This window comes from Cyphomyrmex costatus, unplaced genomic scaffold (genome assembly GCF_001594065.2).
Source record: "Cyphomyrmex costatus isolate MS0001 unplaced genomic scaffold, Ccosl1.0 scaffold164, whole genome shotgun sequence".
Taxonomy (NCBI): Eukaryota; Metazoa; Arthropoda; class Insecta; order Hymenoptera; family Formicidae; genus Cyphomyrmex; species Cyphomyrmex costatus.
In genome coordinates, this window is record NW_017275653.1 from 2,126,490 (window position 1) to 2,145,965 (window position 19,476).

The 19,476-nt window shown below is 35.7% G+C and overlaps 4 protein-coding genes across 6 annotated transcripts; 2 read left to right on the plus strand and 2 right to left on the minus strand.

The window, feature by feature from the left end:
• Positions 1-1,449: 1,449 nt before the first annotated feature.
• Positions 1,450-4,707, plus strand: ICA69 (islet cell autoantigen 1-like protein). 3 transcript variants are annotated; one of them, XM_018537048.1, is made up of 7 exons: positions 1,864-1,881; positions 2,317-2,330; positions 2,414-2,679; positions 2,816-3,158; positions 3,351-3,626; positions 3,686-4,298; positions 4,375-4,707. In XM_018537048.1, the coding sequence occupies exons 3-7, from the start codon at positions 2,472-2,474 to the stop codon at positions 4,492-4,494; spliced, it is 1,560 nt and encodes a 519-aa protein (XP_018392550.1). In that variant the 5' UTR covers positions 1,864-1,881; positions 2,317-2,330; positions 2,414-2,471; the 3' UTR covers positions 4,495-4,707. The 3 variants fall into 3 exon arrangements, with proteins under 3 accessions (XP_018392548.1, XP_018392549.1, XP_018392550.1); XM_018537046.1 differs by having other exon boundaries at positions 1,450-1,881; positions 2,317-2,679; XM_018537047.1 differs by lacking the exons at positions 2,317-2,330; positions 2,414-2,679 and having other exon boundaries at positions 1,472-1,881.
• A 198-nt stretch (positions 4,708-4,905) lies between these two features.
• On the minus strand, positions 4,906-9,231 carry LOC108771677 (armadillo repeat-containing protein 8). Its single transcript, XM_018537023.1, has 8 exons — positions 9,075-9,231; positions 8,868-8,941; positions 7,996-8,446; positions 7,418-7,912; positions 7,000-7,291; positions 5,923-6,446; positions 5,458-5,624; positions 4,906-5,365 (listed from the first exon to the last, which is right to left on the minus strand). The coding sequence occupies exons 1-8, from the start codon at positions 9,099-9,101 to the stop codon at positions 5,329-5,331; spliced, it is 2,067 nt and encodes a 688-aa protein (XP_018392525.1). The 5' UTR covers positions 9,102-9,231; the 3' UTR covers positions 4,906-5,328.
• A 1,786-nt stretch (positions 9,232-11,017) lies between these two features.
• On the plus strand, positions 11,018-12,832 carry LOC108771724 (vesicle transport protein GOT1B). The gene is made up of 4 exons (XM_018537085.1): positions 11,018-11,305; positions 11,412-11,503; positions 11,614-11,792; positions 12,706-12,832. Exons 1-4 carry the CDS (start codon positions 11,281-11,283, stop codon positions 12,830-12,832), a joined length of 423 nt encoding a protein of 140 aa, XP_018392587.1. The 5' UTR covers positions 11,018-11,280.
• A 757-nt stretch (positions 12,833-13,589) lies between these two features.
• On the minus strand, positions 13,590-18,417 carry Ant (ADP/ATP translocase). The gene is made up of 4 exons (XM_018537133.1): positions 18,128-18,417; positions 15,679-15,940; positions 15,073-15,307; positions 13,590-14,608 (listed from the first exon to the last, which is right to left on the minus strand). The coding sequence occupies exons 1-4, from the start codon at positions 18,288-18,290 to the stop codon at positions 14,366-14,368; spliced, it is 903 nt and encodes a 300-aa protein (XP_018392635.1). The 5' UTR covers positions 18,291-18,417; the 3' UTR covers positions 13,590-14,365.
• Positions 18,418-19,476: the final 1,059 nt, after the last annotated feature.

The window sequence follows — 19,476 nt, forward strand, 5'->3', positions numbered from 1 at the left end:
CCCCGCGAATCGCGTTTCATCACGACGAGATATTGCGGCTCATCGATGAAATAAAAACTTATTGTTTTTGCAAAAATGTACTTGCGCTACATCCAGCTATTCACTGCGGGTACTCGAAAATCTAAGATTCGCTTGCGCGTTGCAACTTTTACACTTTTTGCACTTTTAGTATCTGCGCTTTGTCTCTTTAATATCAGATTTATATTCATCTTATTTTAGGTAACATTTTTAATGATTTTAAGCAACGCAAATAGATCTTTATAATTTACGTTACGTGTACTGTAATTTTTCAGTATATATACTTGCAATGAATAACGAAACGCAAACTTAATTGATTGCATCATATATGATCGTTCGTGATTATTCGCGATTATTCGCACTTTTTTTTAGCGTATACGTGACCATAGTCTTAACAGAGCAAGGACATTCAAGAATATATTTTCAATGCTCGAAAAGATACGAAATTTGTCAGACCATTTCAAACAAAACTTTGTTATTTCTCCAGAATGTTCGGTTTCGTTACTCCGATTTTTTATTTTAGTAATATTAACATTCATCTTGAAATATTATAACTGAAAGGCTCCCATTTTGTAATGTTTACGACAATGCAACGATACTGCAGGTCGTTAAAAATAGACGCCTAAATTCTGTACATGTCGTTACAAAGAGAATTTTAAGCAGCTACGATAAATAATGCTACACTTATTTGATTGATATTAAATACTATTTAAAATAAATATTTAAAAAATAAAAAATAAAAAGTTACTTAAAAATGTAAATTTAATTAACTTGAATAAAATTGAATTGACGTAAATAAAATATATTAAATTAATTAAGTTAATTAAATTTACATTTTTAAGTAATTTTTTATTAAATTTTTTTATATATCTATTATTCGATGGGCATTTGATAAATTCAATTTGGTTAAAAAAACAATTTGGCTAGAATTGTGAAACACACATCACGTAATCTATTTAAAAATCGTCGTAAAATATTCCAAGTGATTCTAATTTAAGCTTTGTTGAATGCGTATGATAAAAATAGCTCTTACGGAGATAATAACGTAATAAAATTTTCCAGCGCCATCTAAATAAAATAACCGCAAACTTAATAATACGTTCAATTTTTTATCAACAGAGGAATATAAATTACTAAAAAATTTCTCTCATCTCGGATAATTAGAAAACGACGTTATAAGTACCAAATTTTATATCTAATTTCGATTACCTCAATCAGCAATTATAACTTAATTATCTAGCAATATATTTACTAGTAGATTTAGCTGATTTTTTAGCTAAACTTTACACCTTCCTTCCATACTTCCTTTTTCATTTTAAAGAAAAAAAAGAGGAAAAATGGATGATGAAAAGAAAAGTTTAAAAAAAACAAGCTTTATTTCCTATTTATTTATGTATTTTTTATTATTCCGTTTCATAAAATCATCATCATAGAACTGCCCAAGGTTCTAATAACTCAACGAGATATTATTCACTGCGGATTTGCCGCTGGCGATAATAACGATCAATTTATCCTCTTTCTTATCGCAACGTCGGCTGACCAATCACGAGCATCGCGTCGCCTATTGGCTGATAGTCGTTCGCCATATGTGACAAAACTAGCCTTCGTGGCTTTCACGTCCGAGCTGTCAAGTAGGAAAGCGCTCCGATTTTCGTTCCGATTGTTAACGTAGCGCACTACGAATGCAATCTCGCGTGGAACGATACGCGCGTGCACTATGTGATTACGCGGTCGAGCAACGATGTAGTACGCACAGCGGCTTCGAGTCCTGCACAGTACACTCCGAGCTTGTAAACATTAACGTGTTAACCCACACACGCACGCACCGTGGCGTATCAACGGGTCTTCCGTTATGAATGCTTAGTAAGTATCTCCTTCGTTTTTTTTTCTCGACTTCATCCGAATCCCACCATCGTCGACCTCGTCGACGAGGCGGGACGAGACCTCGAAAAGAGGACACGGCGACCACGCCGTTACCAGTCCTATCAAGTTCATATCCAACTATACTGAATCAATATGGTAGTTTGCATCTCTTCGTGTTATTAATAGATATTGCGCAAAATTGATTATTTAACTTCTCCGTGAGCTTCATAAATCTGTCTCTCTCTCTCTTGTATTAATGAATAGTCTATTTCCTTTCTTTCTGTATGGCTGATAAACTATCTATGAAGTTTGCAAAATTTCCTGTTAGTCAGGAAACACATGTATTTATATCTATTATCAGTAGAACTAATGATCTAACAAAAGAAAGCATCTGTTTTAAATGGTATTATTGTTGGTCTTATTTTTCATTAACAGTGGGAATACCGTTGGTGAGATTTGCATGTAACTCTTATACTAATCACTGTCACGTTGAACGAGAAACTTACAAAACTTTTTTATACCATGCATGCAGTAACAGAGGTGCATCAGGCATATCAGGGAATGCCTTTGATTGCTGGGTTCAAAAGTCTATGCATGACGACTCTGCCATCACAAAAATGCAATACCAATTCTGGGTGAGAAAGCAGGCTCTGTCTCAGAAATTAGGGAAGAAGGAGGATGAGTGTATAGTTGCTTCAGATGCTGAGCTGGATGCAAAGCTAGAATTGTTCCGCAGTATCCAAGATTCCTGTTCCTACTTACAAAGAGTTATCGATAAATACCAAGAAAGATTATGCAGTGCGTGTTCTAACACAATTTCTAATATGAAATAACTGTATTAATTGTCATAGAATATATGTAATGTATTTTCTTCTTTAAGATAAATTAGGCTATATTAAGAAATTGCGATAACGTGATAATTTAACCTGTTTAGATTTAGCCCAGGAAGAAAATGGAATGGGACGTTTCTTGAAAGATGCCGGAAAGCAAGATAAAACTCGTGCCGGCAAGATGATGTCAGCTGTAGGTAAATCTCTGTCTTATTCTGGTCAGCAGAGGCTTGCGTTGAGAACTCCCTTGGGCCGATTGTATCAAGAGGTGGAAACATTTAGACAAAGAGCTATTGAAGATACATTGCAAAATGTGCAAGCGATGGAAAAGGCCCGTACGGAGTACCGAGCTGCTCTGTCATGGATGAAGAATATTTCTCCCGATTTAGATCCAGATACATCCAAACAACTGGAAAAATATAAAAAAGTTCAAGCACGTGTTAAGCAGTAGGTTCTATATATTTTACATATACATGTAATATAAAGTATAATCACAAATTCAATTAGTCTTTTTATTTAAATTATATTGTTTAAATTAAACGATAACTCTTCTATTCTCGTTTTTATAATTTGGGCTTTAATTATGTATTCATAAAATATTGTGAGGAATTTATATATCGTATGTGTGTTATAATTTAGGGGCAAAATAGTTTTTGACAATCTAGCCCTTGACTGTCTTCAGAAGGTTGATTTGCTAGCAGCGGCAAGGTGTAACATGTTCAGTCATGCCTTAGTTTTATATCAAACCACGCTCCTAAATTTCACAAAAAAATCTGCACAAGCATATTCAACAATAGCCAACAGCTTCAAAGGCTATCAACGTTACGACTTCACAGTTGTGCGAGAACTGGCTGAAACCTCCAGTAAATTGGCGCAGGAAACTGGTGGTGATGACGATTTAGAAGATAAGGATAAGTAAGTTACAAGATGAAAGGAAACACATGTCATTTTCGTCACGATATTGATTTTTACAGATTACCATTTTTCGACATGGATTATCACGATGATGTTGAGGAGGCTCAAGAGGCTACCTCAAATTCAGAAAGTACGTCGGAGAAAAATAAAAAAGATGAAAAACTCTTAGACATAGAAAATGAGCCAAAGGATACACTGATACATTTAAATGCGGGTACAAATTCTTCGAAAAACGGAATCGTGCATAGTACCAATGACACAGACAAAAGTCTCGAGGAGTTCTTTGGAAATCTTATCCTGGAAAAAGATAAGTCCAACAGTACTGGGCAATCGGTTAATAAAACCGAAAAAACCAATACTTTATTTAGCAAAAGTACCGAGGAGCAGAAATCAGTAATGGATATGTTTGAAGAGTGCAATACTGATTTTAATTTGACTGATTTGTCTCCCTTGTCATCGGAGGCTCGACAACAGGAATCTTTGAATTTATTGGCTTCCGAAAGCGCAGCGCTTTTCGACGAAATCCTGAATGACAAGCAACAAAGCACGAGCAATGATTGGGAAGGCATTTCACATGATACTTTTCTACCGCCAAGTATTTTGAAACAGAGCCTGGGAGATGCGGCACTAGGTATGGGACAGAGGAGTACCGCTAGTAACACGGACGACAAAGTAAGTATTCTCGAATTGCGTTCAGCAGTAATAATGCGAATATGTCGCACGATTAATCGAAATATTCTTTTCATAGAAAAAGAATAAGACTGGAAAGCAGAAAGGTAACTCATGGTTGGATTTATTCGCTGAATTGGATCCATTGGCTAACAATCCAATGGAGAATCTTACCGGTGATAGTAACGCTTCTGCTTAAATCACGATGCATTTTAATAGTATCGCCCTGTTACTCAATACTTGTAACAATAAGGAAAACTGATCAAACTCTATCAATTGTTATCAATATGTGATACGGTGAACATATAGCTCACGGTATTTTTACTTCACACGTTTGTATCAGTAATTACCAGTTTGTAAACTTTTAAATTTAACACTGCAGATTTATTTTTAATGGAATCGTCATAAGAATCAAAACCGTTCCAGTTACATAATTTTTCATATAAGCTAAAGAAAGATAATACCAAAGATATAAAATGTAATATTTATTACATATTATGCGCTAGTTATATTTTCTTTCAATATATCCTATATATATATATATATATATTATATATTACAAGATCTTCAATATAAATTATTATGAAATTCTTTGTATTTCTGACGGATATATCTAAAGGTATGGAAGTATACCATATAAGTATATTTGCTTTTCATTTATTTCAATTTCTTTTCATGATTTATTTATCCCTTTATTTTTTTATTGCATCTGACAATCCATATCTGAAGCCTCTGCTTGTGAATCGATGTTATATACTTAGCAAATAATATATATCAAACGTTTCCTTTGAAATAAACGAATCACGTGCAATCGATATTATTTTTGTCTATTAAGTTAAATAAATACTACACAGAGACATAGATTACAGGCATAGGCTCAGAAAGATCAGTTTGTCCATCTTGCTTGTAACTTTCGATTACATTGTCAACCGAGGTAATCACAGTGTTAATGCTAAACTCGTAATTTATTTCACAAATATAAAAAAGATACTTGAAATCATAACCTAATCTTCAACGGCGATACATTCCAAATTCAAGGTTCATAGAATTGTGATAGGGCAGTCTTGACTCTGAAACGGAAATTACATATGAGGTCTGTTATATAAAGATACGACGAAAAAAAAACGACAATAATTTAGCACGTAATGCTTATCTTTCGTACTTCTCAAATAGCTGAGTATCTTTTGTGTGACGTAATTGTTGCAAGATACGATAAATTCCTAACTCTCGCAAACGCGCTTGTCGCTGCGCTGCACCGGGTTCCTCTCTCCAGACTAGGTTGCATACACAAAAAATAGCAGCGACTTGCAGTTTCACGTTGCTGTGCATCTAAATAAAATGTACACATAAAATATCGATGTACAATCGGTGGTCTCATTTAAGAGACATAATTATTAAATTAATGGATAGGACTCAAGGAAATGCGAATACTTAATCGATTTAATATACATTTGAAACGTATGGTATTCAAAGCTGTTATTTTTTACTATGCAGATAAAATAAGTACAAGTAGCGCGACTTGTTTTTTCAAAATCTTTTATTATCCTATCTATTAATTGTTTAGGAATTAATTGTTTAGGAATACGCAATTAATGAAGTACTTGTAATAACTGTACACTGTACGAACCATATAATCCATGAGTTTCTTAAGCACATCGTCATTAGCCATGATATGATCTCTAGCTCGATCGCCATCAGCTACATTTGCTAAAATGCAAAGTGCTTGCTCTTTAACGTCCGCCGGATGTTCTGGATCTTCCAATACTAGAATGACCGCTTGCATAACATGCGTGGCGTGTTCGCCCATTATACGATCTATGTGAGCTTTAGTAGAAAGTAAATTTCGTAACAGGCCCAGCGTTTTCATCAGGACGCCTAACTCAGGATCGGCCAAGAGACGAAAGATCTGATCTGTGCCCAAGCACGACAGTATTTGCGACTTAACACGTTGCTCTGCTTGAAAGGCCACGTTCATTAGAGCCCAAATGCCGTTCAGTCGGAGTGCCGATTCGGGCCGTTTAGTGAGAGAACACAATAACTCTACTCCGCCGGACTCAAGAATTGGTTCTTTGCTCGGACTAAACTCCAACAGTAAATTACATAAAGTACTCGAGGCAACAGTTAATAAATCACCTTCACCTTCGCCTCTACCTATAGTACAATAATGACAATGTTAATAGTAACTCATACAGTTGGCGATTGAATACTAATAATAACAGTTAATTACAAGCACTGATCTCTTTATTCTTGTTCCTTTTTTTTGAAAAATAATTTTACAATGCAGAGAGAAAAAATAGGGATGTATTTATCATTTCTGTCTACACGCATGAGAAAACAGTCGCCTCATTTTATTCATGTTCATGTATAATTTATGTTGCGATATTTATTGTAAATATCTTAAATACTAATATGGCCAACACAAGCGTAAAAGATTGCGAACTTTTCTTGATGCGTGTATTTTAATTGAGCTACAAATCTATTCTTGTTTTATATAGAATAAAGAAAGAATAACTCACATTGTACATTAATAACCCTCTTTCGATATTGCATCTTTTTCTTTTTGATTAAGATGTTAATTTGAAGCTAAATATACGTATTTTTTTGTATCTTACATGCAATATATATGCATGCAACATACACGTTTCTCAGTGTTTATTGTAGCGTATCTCTGTAATGCTTATTGTAAATATTTATCATATTTTACCCTCCAACCCCTTGTCTGCTCCATGTAACAACTGCATAAGTGGTCTCCACACTGCATGATCCTGAAATGTGGTACGAAGTTGTTGCACACTCCTCGAAAGGGAATGCAAACATCTAACCGCGGCTAAACGAACACGGGATCCACCAGGATCTTGAAGACCAGAGACAACTTGTTCCATAAGACTTTCTGTTTCAATGATACGCTTTCGGATATCTTCGTCATTCGCTCCGAGAGACGCAAATGCTCTGAACGCAGCTTGTCGCATATCTTGCGTTAACGTTGCATCTTGAACCTGAACAAAAAGTATTACGTACAACTTTTATTTAATCACTATCTTAGTACAACCTAATAAAGTATTTTTCATTGATTTTACCATACTTTGTAGATATTCAATATATTTAATGTAATTTTTGCTTACTTGTGGATGTGGTCTTAGCAATTCCGCCAGTGTCGGTATCAAGTGATTACTAATGGAAGCTAAACGCTGTAGATCTGTATCAACTTCGGTCAGGTACGCAAGTGTCTCGGCCGCGGCAACTCTCTCGCGTGGCGGTCGGTCTCGATGACACAAACGTACGAGACAGGGTAACGTGCGATACACTACTCGCGGATCAGTGGACGGCAACGCACCGGCCCTGTGCATATACGCGATACATCTCGCTGCTTCGAGCTGTATCAATGAACTCTTCTCACGTCCCATTAATTGACCTAATGCGACAGGCACCAATCTACCGTGGACAGCGTTACTAGTGCTGGCTGACGCTACCATAGCAGACACCATGTGATTCTGGTAACACATATTCGCTAAGCAGGCTAGAGCTGGTAGTTGGACATCAGATAGGGGGGAGTCCAGTTGCATCGCCAGTGTTTCTACCGCACCGCCTTTGGACAAAGCGTTCTGTTCCTCCGTCGTCTAACAAGCAATTTGTAGATTAGTTCCTTCTTGTGGCACAGACACATTTTATATTTTTATTAGAGTTTCAGACCTCTCTTTACCTTACATGCCGTAGTTAAAATTGTCGCTACACAGACTTGACAGGTGACCGACCGACTTGCTAGAGACAACAACCGTGGTACTAACGCGGGATCTTGATAAATTGAGTGGACTGGTGCTGCCGTATGCTGGAATACTGTACGCAGGCATCGCAAACAGGCCTCATACAACAGATCTAGAACCTTTATCTTGCTGTCCACAACAATCTCGGTGGTTGATGAGGAGAGCAAGACTTGTAGAAGCAATGGGACTACACCTAGGTCTATAAGCGCCAGTACATGCTGATCCGTGCCCTTAGCTAAGGAACCCAATGTTACAGCTGATTCTAATCTTATACGATCGCCGATGGTACCGGACGTGTCTCCGAGCAATTGCAAGAGGCGAGGCACCACACCTTGAGCTATAACCGAGCCCTTTTGCCTGTTGCTGCCGATCACTGAATTCTTGAGACATCTGAGAAAAACCAGATTCATGAAACATTAATACAATTTTTATTAATCGAAAAAATAGAAAGGAACATATAAAGCCTGTCTCCACCAATCTAAATTAATTCTTTAATTTGCCGTTTATTTTTTTTTAATTCTTAGAACTAAGAAAAGATAAAAGGTAAGGTATAAACTGAAATTAAAATTAATTTCCATTGGTAAAAATAAATATAAGTAGAGAAAATATTGTTGAAAACTTTAAGTCTTTTTTTTTTAGCGAAACTAGTGTACATTCTTTGTACTTAAAGTGAAATAAATATATGTCTGATATTTAACAAAATAAAAAAAGAAGCTTCAGTGTAGTCACAAACGTAGCAATAAAAAAAAATAACTTTTCAGTCATAGAGAGTATTAGCCTTAAGGTTAATAATAATTTTTTTTAAACTCACATAATCGCTTCCAGGCATTTCTGCGCGTCCGGAGAGTATAGTTCATCGATGTAGCTCCTAGAACTCTCGATGTCCTGCAAGATCACGAAAAAATCGTGATGTAATTTTTGGCGTTACGAGCAACGGTGGGTTTCACGAGATCTATTGAGGCATCAAACAGCCGTTTACCGGAGGTCGCGTACGAATCTAATCGGACATCGAACTCACCATGTACGGCTGCATCACCGACACCATCTTCACTCGTCTACGTTCTCACATAAATACAATAAATATCCCGAAATCGTTCCGCTCGGTCGAGCTTCCTGGCGCAACGATTACCACGAGGAACCGTCAGATACAGTTTGCGTACTATATACGTTCTATACGAAACGTTCGCGTCAGCGATTTGGTTGTGCGTTGCGTTCTCGTGTTCTAAAATAAGCTCGACTTGTTGCCAATGATGCCAACATTGTGGAGCGTTTTTCTTCTAGCGACGTTGGAAAAAGTCTTCCTGCCTCCTAGGATAACTACTTCTAATTCAATTCTCTTCGACATTCTTTCCTTTTATAATAGAATGAGGATAAATTAGGAGAGAATAGTATAATTTATAATTAAATGTATAATTAAGAATTAATGTACAATTAAATTGAGAATTAAATTTTTTGAAATCTACTACATATAAAACAAATACAATATTTTATTCTTGTCAAGTACGTAAAAAATACTTAGATGCATTTTTAAACAAACCACTTCTTAATTCTGATGAGTTTTAGAACGCACTGACATTTTAAAAGTAAAAGACAACTATCATACTAAGGTCCTATATTATATATTTGCACAGTTACGAAATTTTTTAATTTGCATTAAATTGAATTGAGATTGATTTTATTTCAATCAAAAATAGTGAAAATTCCGGTATGAATATAATATATGTATAAATCAATCATTAGAAAAAATATTTTCTTTGGATTTGAGATTTTCAAGAATTTTACGCGTATTATAACTAATACTTACTGTAAAATTGTCATGTCACATCTAGATGACATGCAATAAATTTCTGCAATAAAGATCTCGATTATGTAGATAATGATTTTGTTTATACGGTTTTAAGAATTATATTTGACTAAATAATTAATTTTAAATATTAAAAACAAAAAAAACAATATTAAGATCTTAAAAAATAATTAAAAAATATTAAAATAATAACACAATTCATTAGAATTAGAAGTTTTAATTTTATTTTCCTACTTTATACTTGCTTTCATTGTTTATTATTATTATTATTTATTTATTTATTATTGCTTTTCTTATCATTTATTATTATTATTGATGTGCGACAGTTTTATTTATTTTGAAATTATAATTACAAAACATTTATTATACAATAATATATCCTTTATATTTCCAGAGCTCTCAATGCTGAAATTGGCTTGGCAATTAAAGTGTTAAAATATTCCTCTGCCATATAATACGATATGGAATTTCTTTTGGCACACATAAAATATAATCGAATAAACATAAGACTGAGATGGATTCTAATCTACCTCAATTAATTTCCGCTTTTGTAATGTCGATGCGTTTCAAACTTATTGTATTTTAATATCAACCTTCCTGTCTCACGTACTACTATATAAATAGTTAATAATAATAAACAATGAACTCCCAAGAAAAAAAAAACGATAAACATAAATATTTAAATATAAAGGACAAGTGAGAGAGTTCCGCAGATTGATTTGCGTAATAATACAATAATTATTAAATTATATTTCAATCTTCGTGATCTTACACTGCATGTGTTCGAACATTTTGGTTCTCTTTCAAACTATCTTCAGCGAAATGGAGAATACATGTTTAAAAATTAACCGAAAATGTAAGATATCACAAAGATTGAATAAATATATAATTACTTACGCAAATTAATCTGCCGAATTACTCTCATATTTGTCCGTTAAATTTTAAATATTTAAATTTATTGTTAAATATAGTTAACAGATGCAAAAGCGTGCATTTTACACACACCACGTGTGTATATAATTATTAATTATTATTATACTGATAAAAATAGTCGGGGCTGATCGGAAGTAATCGGGATGTTCGATTCAGATTTGACGCCACGCCACGCCTGCTCAAGTGCTCACGCCTTTCGAAGCTTGAGTGCTAACAAGTGCCAATTTCCTGTGGTCTCATAAATCTTTTCCAAACAATTGTACATAATTTAGAAGACAATACATAAATATGAATTGAAACATCCATTTGATGACTCTAGTCCCGTGCAAAGGGCGTTCGCGAAAGAGCTGACGAAGCTCCATGTATAAGTGGACTCATGCTGCATCATAAGCAATGACGTGGATATAGGTTAAGTTCCCGTTCACGCTCGAACAAATCAAATCGGCAGGTGTATCGAGCAATTTTCTAACAAAAGCAATTGTAAATAATGTTCGAAATCACGGACACGCAAAGTGAGTGCAAGAATTCCTTTTATCAATATTGAAAGAGATTCTTTGTATTATAAGCCGGCGAGATCTGAGATATTCTATCGATTGTACTATAAGGGATGTGTTCCAGAAATCGGAGTGGGACTGGCGGGATTTGGGATTTCCTTCCTGTTCCTCGGCGTACTGTTGCTCTTCGACAAAGGTTTACTTGCTATTGGAAATGTAAGATCACTGCACGTGTTTTTATTATTTACTTACATTAAGTCTTATACCAGATTATTTATTTATGTTATGTCTTACACCGGATTGACCTTCTGGATTATTCTTTGCAGCTCTTATTTATATCGGGCCTCGCATGTGTCATTGGACCATGGAGAACGTTAAACTTTTTCTTTCAAAGACACAAGATAAAAGCCAGTGCGTCTTTTCTAGGAGGTGTTTTTGTAGTACTTATGGGTTGGCCCCTTGTAGGAATGATCTTAGAAACGTATGGCTTTGTATTACTCTTTAGGTACGTATTTATTTTAATTGTTCATCTTTTTCTAATTCTAAGAAAAATCATTTTTCTAATTCTTAGAAAAAAGTGAAGAGTAAATTGAATCAAGATTAAAATTAGTCTATAATCTATATCGACAGAAATGGATATAAAAGAAATATTAGTCTGTCCTTTTTAGCGAAACTTCCCACATCTTTTCATCTTTTCACTTTTTTTTGACATAAAGGTGAAAAAGGGAAGATGAATGATTATGTAAGAAGTATAGTTAAAAAGAATGTACTTATTCAAATGTGAGAAGATATAGTGAGTGCATTGTCTCTACGAAACAAATTTATTACGAAATTTCAAATAACTGACGTCCATTGATGATTAATAAATCCATATGTTTTGTGAAGAAATGTCCGATTTTCGTATTACTATATTAATTAATAGTAGCCGTAACTTCATTAAAAATGAACAAAATTTAAATTAAAAAGAGTTTTAAAGCTTAAAACAGTTTAACATAAAATATATCTATTTTCAAAAGACCACTATGTTTTTTGAGCTTCAGTGAGTTTAATAGTTTTTATATGTAGAAAACTATGAGTAGAATAAAATGAAATTGTTACTTTGTGTAACATAAAGCTCAAAACTTTCCCTACAAAATCTTTTAAAATTATTATAAAATAATTTTTAAGATTTTTTGTTCCCTAGTATCGTGGATTAAATAAAAGACGCATTTTTTATTTTAATTACTCTTAACTCCGTTAAAAATTTTTGTAACGCGATTGAAAAAACAGATTCTTAAAGCTGAAATTTAGCTTTATCAAATGGTATAACTTTAAATGTCAAATTTTTTAAAAATTTGTAAACGTTTGGTATTAATAATAATATGAAAAACGAACATTGCATACTTGACCTAATAATTCATTACATATGTTTGTTTCAGTGGTTTTCTACCAGTAGCAATAAACTTTCTACGAAGAGTACCTATATTGGGAACTCTACTGAATATGCCTGGCATCAGTCGAGTTTTGGACATAATAGCTGGTGATTCTAATCGGACAACTGTATGATACAGCTATATACTATAATACATAATGTATTAGAAACATTCACATCTCTGCTTGGAACCTGTATATAAACCAGTCGAATGTTCATGTTTCATATACTTTTCTGTCATTTCCGTTTACGAACGTCAGCTGTCAAGTTTTTGTACAAAAATACAATTTATGTATTTCTTATGTAAGTCATTGTAAGAAACGCTATTAAGAATATATAGTCTATTTGTATCTTTCGAATTTATATACATATGACTTATATCTATTATGTCAAGGGTACACTTGGTTACATAAAACATTCCAAAAAGTTTTTCGTAAAAAAAATGTAATATATTTTCTTTATCTTAAAATATTCATAATTATCAGCAAACAAATATCAACAAATGTACCCTTCTCTCGATTAAGTAATGAATGTTTTGGGACAACATAATAAATGGACGTGTTAGTATATTATTTATTATTAATATATGTTATACTTAATTAAAATCAAGATAAAGAATATACCGAATTTGCTTACGAGCCTTTTACAGATTTATTTTTAACAAAAAAACATCTCAGTATGACTATAAATATGAATTGAAAATTAACTAAATGATATTAAATATGAAAAACATTTTTAATGTAATTTTTAATTGTTAAGTCTTTGTCAATCTGTATATTAGAATTTTATAATTAAATTTTTTAAACAATTTTATTTAATAAAATTATTTTCATTACACTAAAATTAGTTTCAAAAAGTGTTTTTTCAGGGAATAAAAATAATTTCGGAATATATGAAATTTTATATCGTTTTTATTGATTTGCTGCTTTCCCTGCATGCATCCTAACATGAACAGATTAGATGCATACATTCTGAATAATGCTTTTCTTCTTACATGGTCGTCTGGAGTGCGAAATTAAATTATCGTCCATCAAAAATTAACGGACTGGCTGATTACCATTAAAATGATAAGTTTAATTAATTACGAATTAATTATGAATTAATTATCTACAACGGGCCGAGAATAAGGGCGGGGGGCGGCCCAGGCTACGCGCCCCGCCATCGCCGTGATGACATTTCGTCGCGCGTCCTCCTCTCTCGATGGTTTATACGTGCGCTGACTTGATACTCTAGGCAATTTATTACTTTCAAATACTTTATGATATTCCGACCGGTCTACTTGCTCAGTATGGCGTGTATGGAACGTTATCCAAGTAACAGGTGTTCGCGTTATTTCCGCGATTGTGCTTGTCTCGTCAACGTTTTTACAATGGAATACGAAAATACGTAATGTCAATCGTTGCGGAAAAATACTGAATCCGGCAATAAGTTAAGCAGATTCTCTTCTCTATTCCTTTTTTTTATATTTATTTTTGCCGAGTTTCATGCACTTTACTTTACGAGCTGCTACGTCGACCGTCCTCTCAGCCTGAATTATTTATTAATATAGCCGACAACGTCTCTTCTGTCCGTCGGTCTATGGGAATCGCTATCAAATCGGATGATGTGTGAATAATTAATGATGATGTCGATGATGAAATTAATGAGACGAGGATCGTATTAGCGCTTTAAAGAAGGTTCTTGATTTCATCGTATAGTACGAGTACGAGCGCACCACCTGTACCACGGAGAACATTAGAGAATGCACCCTTGAAGAAGGCACTACCACCTTCCGACTTGTAAATGGTGGACCAGCAGTGAAGAGTGTTTTTGTAAAGAATGTCAGTCTTGGCACGGCCGGACTGCATCATCATACGCCTACGTACTGTATCGAAGGGATAAGACACAATACCCGCAACAGTGGTTACGACCTGCAAAACAGATTCAGATGAGTCAATGAAATGCAGTTCAATTAAATTATATCAACTTATCCCAAGCAGAACAACAAGTCATTATAACAGCAAAGTGATGTCAAAATGACTATAAAATAATCGTTAAGTCATTTTTCTATCATTTTCGATTCATCTTATAGCGTTTTTTACTGGCAGAGCTAGTGCACACTCGGTGCACATTAAAACCGTTATACACTGTTCTAATCTAAATGTTAAAGTGAGATATTTCAATTGATAAAATATTCACTGTATATTATATCAAATAACACAATAAAATGTATTGAAGATTTCACGATTTAACTCATTTCTATATGTTTATTAAATATAATATACATCTCTACGTTAATTTGTGTACAACGGCATTAAAGTCCATTAATATTATTTTGACGTTATCGCGATTTGTTGTTCTTGGGATTAGAAATTTAATGAACTCGTCTTCTTACCTGGGCGATACCCCATGAAACGAGGAATGGAGTCTTTTTGGGGTCTGGCAGCATACCACGGGCAGTGTCATAGAAACCAAAATAAGATGCACGATAAATGATGATACCCTGCACCGATACGCCGAATCCACGGTAAAGACCGACGAGACCGTCCGTTTTGAAGATCTTCGCCAAACAATTACCTAAACCTGTGAACTCACGCCCACCGCCAGCTTTGCCTACATCGGCAGCCAACCTAATGGAATAAAGAAAGAACACAAATTAGCATAATTTTACATTTTGGATATTATATTTGAATAAGATTACTTATTTCTACGAAAAATACATAGCAATATGATAGTAAATACAAAATTAACATGTGTTACTCCTCATTATGACAAAAGATTTAAATTAAAAGTTTATAAAGGTTAAATATTATGACTTAGCGCCGAGACACGTGTCTCCAGAAATTAAATTTAATTAAAATTGTTAATTGCTCGTTAATTGTACGATAATTTGTATTATTAATACATGGATAACAATTTTTATTTCTATTGTATAGATAAATCAAATAACTTCTATATTATATTAACACGTGAATAAACTAAAATGCTCCAAATAATTTACCTGGTTCTGGCAAAGTCGAGTGGGTAGACAAAGCACAGGGAAGTTGCTCCAGCAGCACCACCAGATGCGAGATTTCCAAGGAAATAACGGAAAAATTGAGTGTTCTTATCAACGCCACCAAGGAAAACTTGCTTATATTTATCCTTGAAGGCAAAGTTCAAGGCTTGTGTTGGGAAATATCTAATGACATTGGCGAAATTACCACGCCAGTAACTGAGGAATCCTTGTTCACGTGGGATACGAACGAAACAATCGATCATTCCTGAAAAGTAATATACAATGTATATAAATCGTACGGAAACACGTATACAACGCTCTTATAATACTTAGTCATTTGAATAATCTTATATGAAATCACTTATTTTAATAAATTACATTATTTTCTACTTTAAATATTCAAAATGCTATACAATTTAAATTCAGAGAATGTTTTATACATAACATTCTAAAATGTTAATAGGTAGCATCGTTTCTTTACATAATTCGTGATGTGTTCCAGTTTTTATCTTTAAGAAATATTTAATCGGATATAAACTTTCGTGAGTTTATTTTTAATTTAATTATATACAAAACAAAATATGCATGATTAATTACAGACGTAATAAATAAATTAGAAAGAGATAATGTTTAACTGCAAAAACTATATATACTTTTACATATTTTGCCTTATAATAAACACTAAAAATGTCATACTTTTAAGATTATTTCCGGTTAACTTTTCAGTAACATAAATTTTAACTTTTCCGTCAGTAATGGGAATTCGAGAAACAAAGCAAATTTTTTATAATTTCGGATAATACAAAATTCTGATGTACTTATCAAAGCTTAACGAATTTTTTTTATTATCATAGAAATCAGATTGTATTTTACTTTTTACAAATTTAAATTTTATCTACCAAAATTCACAATCCGAATATTGACACTGCCTTTCAAGACTCCAGTTGCCGTAAAAGATTAAATTTTTGTTAACGATAAAAAAACCAAGAACAAGACGTCTGTTTTTTATTCTTGCACTCAATTGCACTAAAACTAAAACTTTCTTGCTCTTTCGCTAAATATCGAACATATATCTATTTTACTTTAGATCTGTTCGCGTTGCTTGCACTTTTCGCATTCAGCATCTTCGTTATTTCTTTTTTCAATACCTGAATACATAAATATTTATCCCATTTTAAGTGCAAAATTTTGGGGGATTTCGGACAATGCGAACAAACTTATAAAATTTCAAAAATGTACATTAAAACAAACTAAGGCGACGATAGACGTCAAGAACGTTCTGAAATGAAATAGAACGTTCTCGAACGATCAAGTAGCATTTTGAACATTCAAAGTGTAAAATTGTCTCCAATTTTACATTATCATCTAAACATATCGACTTCTCTAGTAAACTTGTCTTAATTTTATCTTTGTAATTTGACACGGCAAGTATCGTGTAACAATTGAAAGATTACGATAAGCTGCGAGCTATCTTCCGTTATCATTCCGTCGTCAGCAACGTGACTCGACGATCGGCACCAAGCAAGACCGACCGTTGCCGACCATCGAATGCATGCGTTTAATTCCCAAATTAAATTCCCGGCCAATAACACTTTTTCGGGGCGTCGAAGGAACGGGAATTCGACCCGACAACGCGCGTCTTCGCGCGTCTCAACGTGGATGAATCAGAAAGAGAGGAGATAGTGAATGGACGGCGGGGGAATTCGTGACGCGTGGAAGTAGAAGGCAGCGGAATTCGGTCTCGTGGTCGGACGAAAGGGCGGCCATGTTGGACCGCACCGTCATCGATCGGGGTCTCAGAGAGCGGAGAGAGAGGAAGCCGACGCGCTGCCATCTGGCTCGGGGAACGGCTGCGGCTGTTTCGTACGAAATATCGATCCCGTGGGGCATCAAGCGAGCTTTCCGCCGCGTGCGAGATCGCGGCGGCCAGAGTTATGTAAGTCCGGCCGAAACGGCGGGCCGACCTTCGTTACATAAAAGCAATGCGAAATTCGTCGGTCGTACTCGCGTGTGCGCGCGCTCGCGTTTCGCGTCGCTCGCGTTCCACACGCGGGTGCGCGGCGACGACGACGACATGCATTACATAACGGCCATGGCTTTTTCTTCCTCTTATCTCTCTCCGCTCGCGCGGCACGCGCCAAGGCGGCTCGACCGCCGCGTTCGCGCACCCCGAGGAACAATGGGCACGTTCGAAGCTACTTTTGGCTACTGTCACATGTTCCGCGTGTGCACGCGCAGCTTTTCGCCGCGCGGTCGACGGTAACCGTGCCTTCGCCCTCTTCCCATCGAACGAATCATCGAACGGTCCCCATCTTCGCCGTGATCAACCGGGAAAACGGCAGAGCGCGTGACGCGGCCGGCACTTTCCCGCACGGACTTCCCGCGAGAGATCCGGAAAGAGCGCGACAAGTAGATAGAGGAAAGGAAAACCCGAACTCACACACACACTTACCTTTGTAACGCTTATCCTCGGCGATTTGCTTGGAGATGTGCTGTACCTGCAGCAACAATTTTACACGCTCGATAGGCGCGACGGTGGTCTTCGAGATCGCCGCGGCCACACCGCCGGCTATGAAATCCTTGGCGAAAGCCACGGGATCCGCGAGTCCAGACATCGTGATGGGTTGACTGAGTGCGCGTGTGTGTGTGTTGGGTGAGACACGGGTAACGTAAAGGAGAGAGAGAGAGAGGAGAGACTCCAAGTGTCTCTGACGCGCGCCGGACGACGAATGGCCGAGGCAGAGCGTACGCTCGACGTCGCCTCCTGCTGCCTCCTGCGGCTAAGAATAGCCGCGCAGGTCACGTGTGCCGCTTCGCGCAGCAATACGGACGAAGCGCAACGTTACGTCGCCGCGCCACGTCGCCGCCGCGCCGGCCATCCGCCACACGGATATCCTCGTGACACTTGGAGCCGAAATCGCGCTTCCGCGCGGTATGCGCGACCTTTCACCCTCGACGATCGGCCAATCTCAACTGACCTGGCCTCTGGCGACACTCCGCGCGCGTACGCGCTCTCGAACGTCTTTCGAGTTCGAAAATGGTCGCTTTTCGCGCCGCGATGACGTCACATCCTGCCGCGAACGGCCTATCGCTTTCCGCGATCTCGCGTCCGAAAATATGAATACGAATAGCGGGAACGGTACGTCCGGAATTTCGACCGCGCGCGGGAAAAAGAAAGATTGAGTTTTTGAACCTCTCCAATTGTTTCATTCGTGACAGAGATTCGTCCGGGTTTTGTCTCCTCGACAAGAATAAGGCACGTTTGTTGGATAATCGAACGAAATGAAACGCGAAATGCGTTGCGTAATTTTGATCAATGAATATATCAATTTTTATTGGCGTAGAGTAACTTTAATTTGTGATTTTGAGAGTTTAATTTACTCTTTAGACTCTCTTTCCCAATTTTTAGAATTGAAAAAAAATGAAAAGCGAGTAGATTAAAGTCATTTATAATAGATAGGCATTTAAGAGATTATGCTATTTATAGTAAATGGGCATTTAAGAGATTATGCTATCACTTTTTAAAATTGTTTCTAAGGTTTTTGGTTACTGAGTTATTGTGGATCTTAAATAATAGAAGCATTTCTATTTTAATGACTTGTAACTTTGTTACAAATCGTCGTAACACAATTACAAAATAGACATTTTTTTTCAAAAAAATTTTGTTTTACCGAAATGTGGTATAACTATTGAATTTTTTTAACCGCGTAAACGCATATCGTATTGATATAATAATACAAAAAAACGGGCATTTCATATTTTATGACCTAATATTAAAATCGATTAGATTGTTTCATTGTA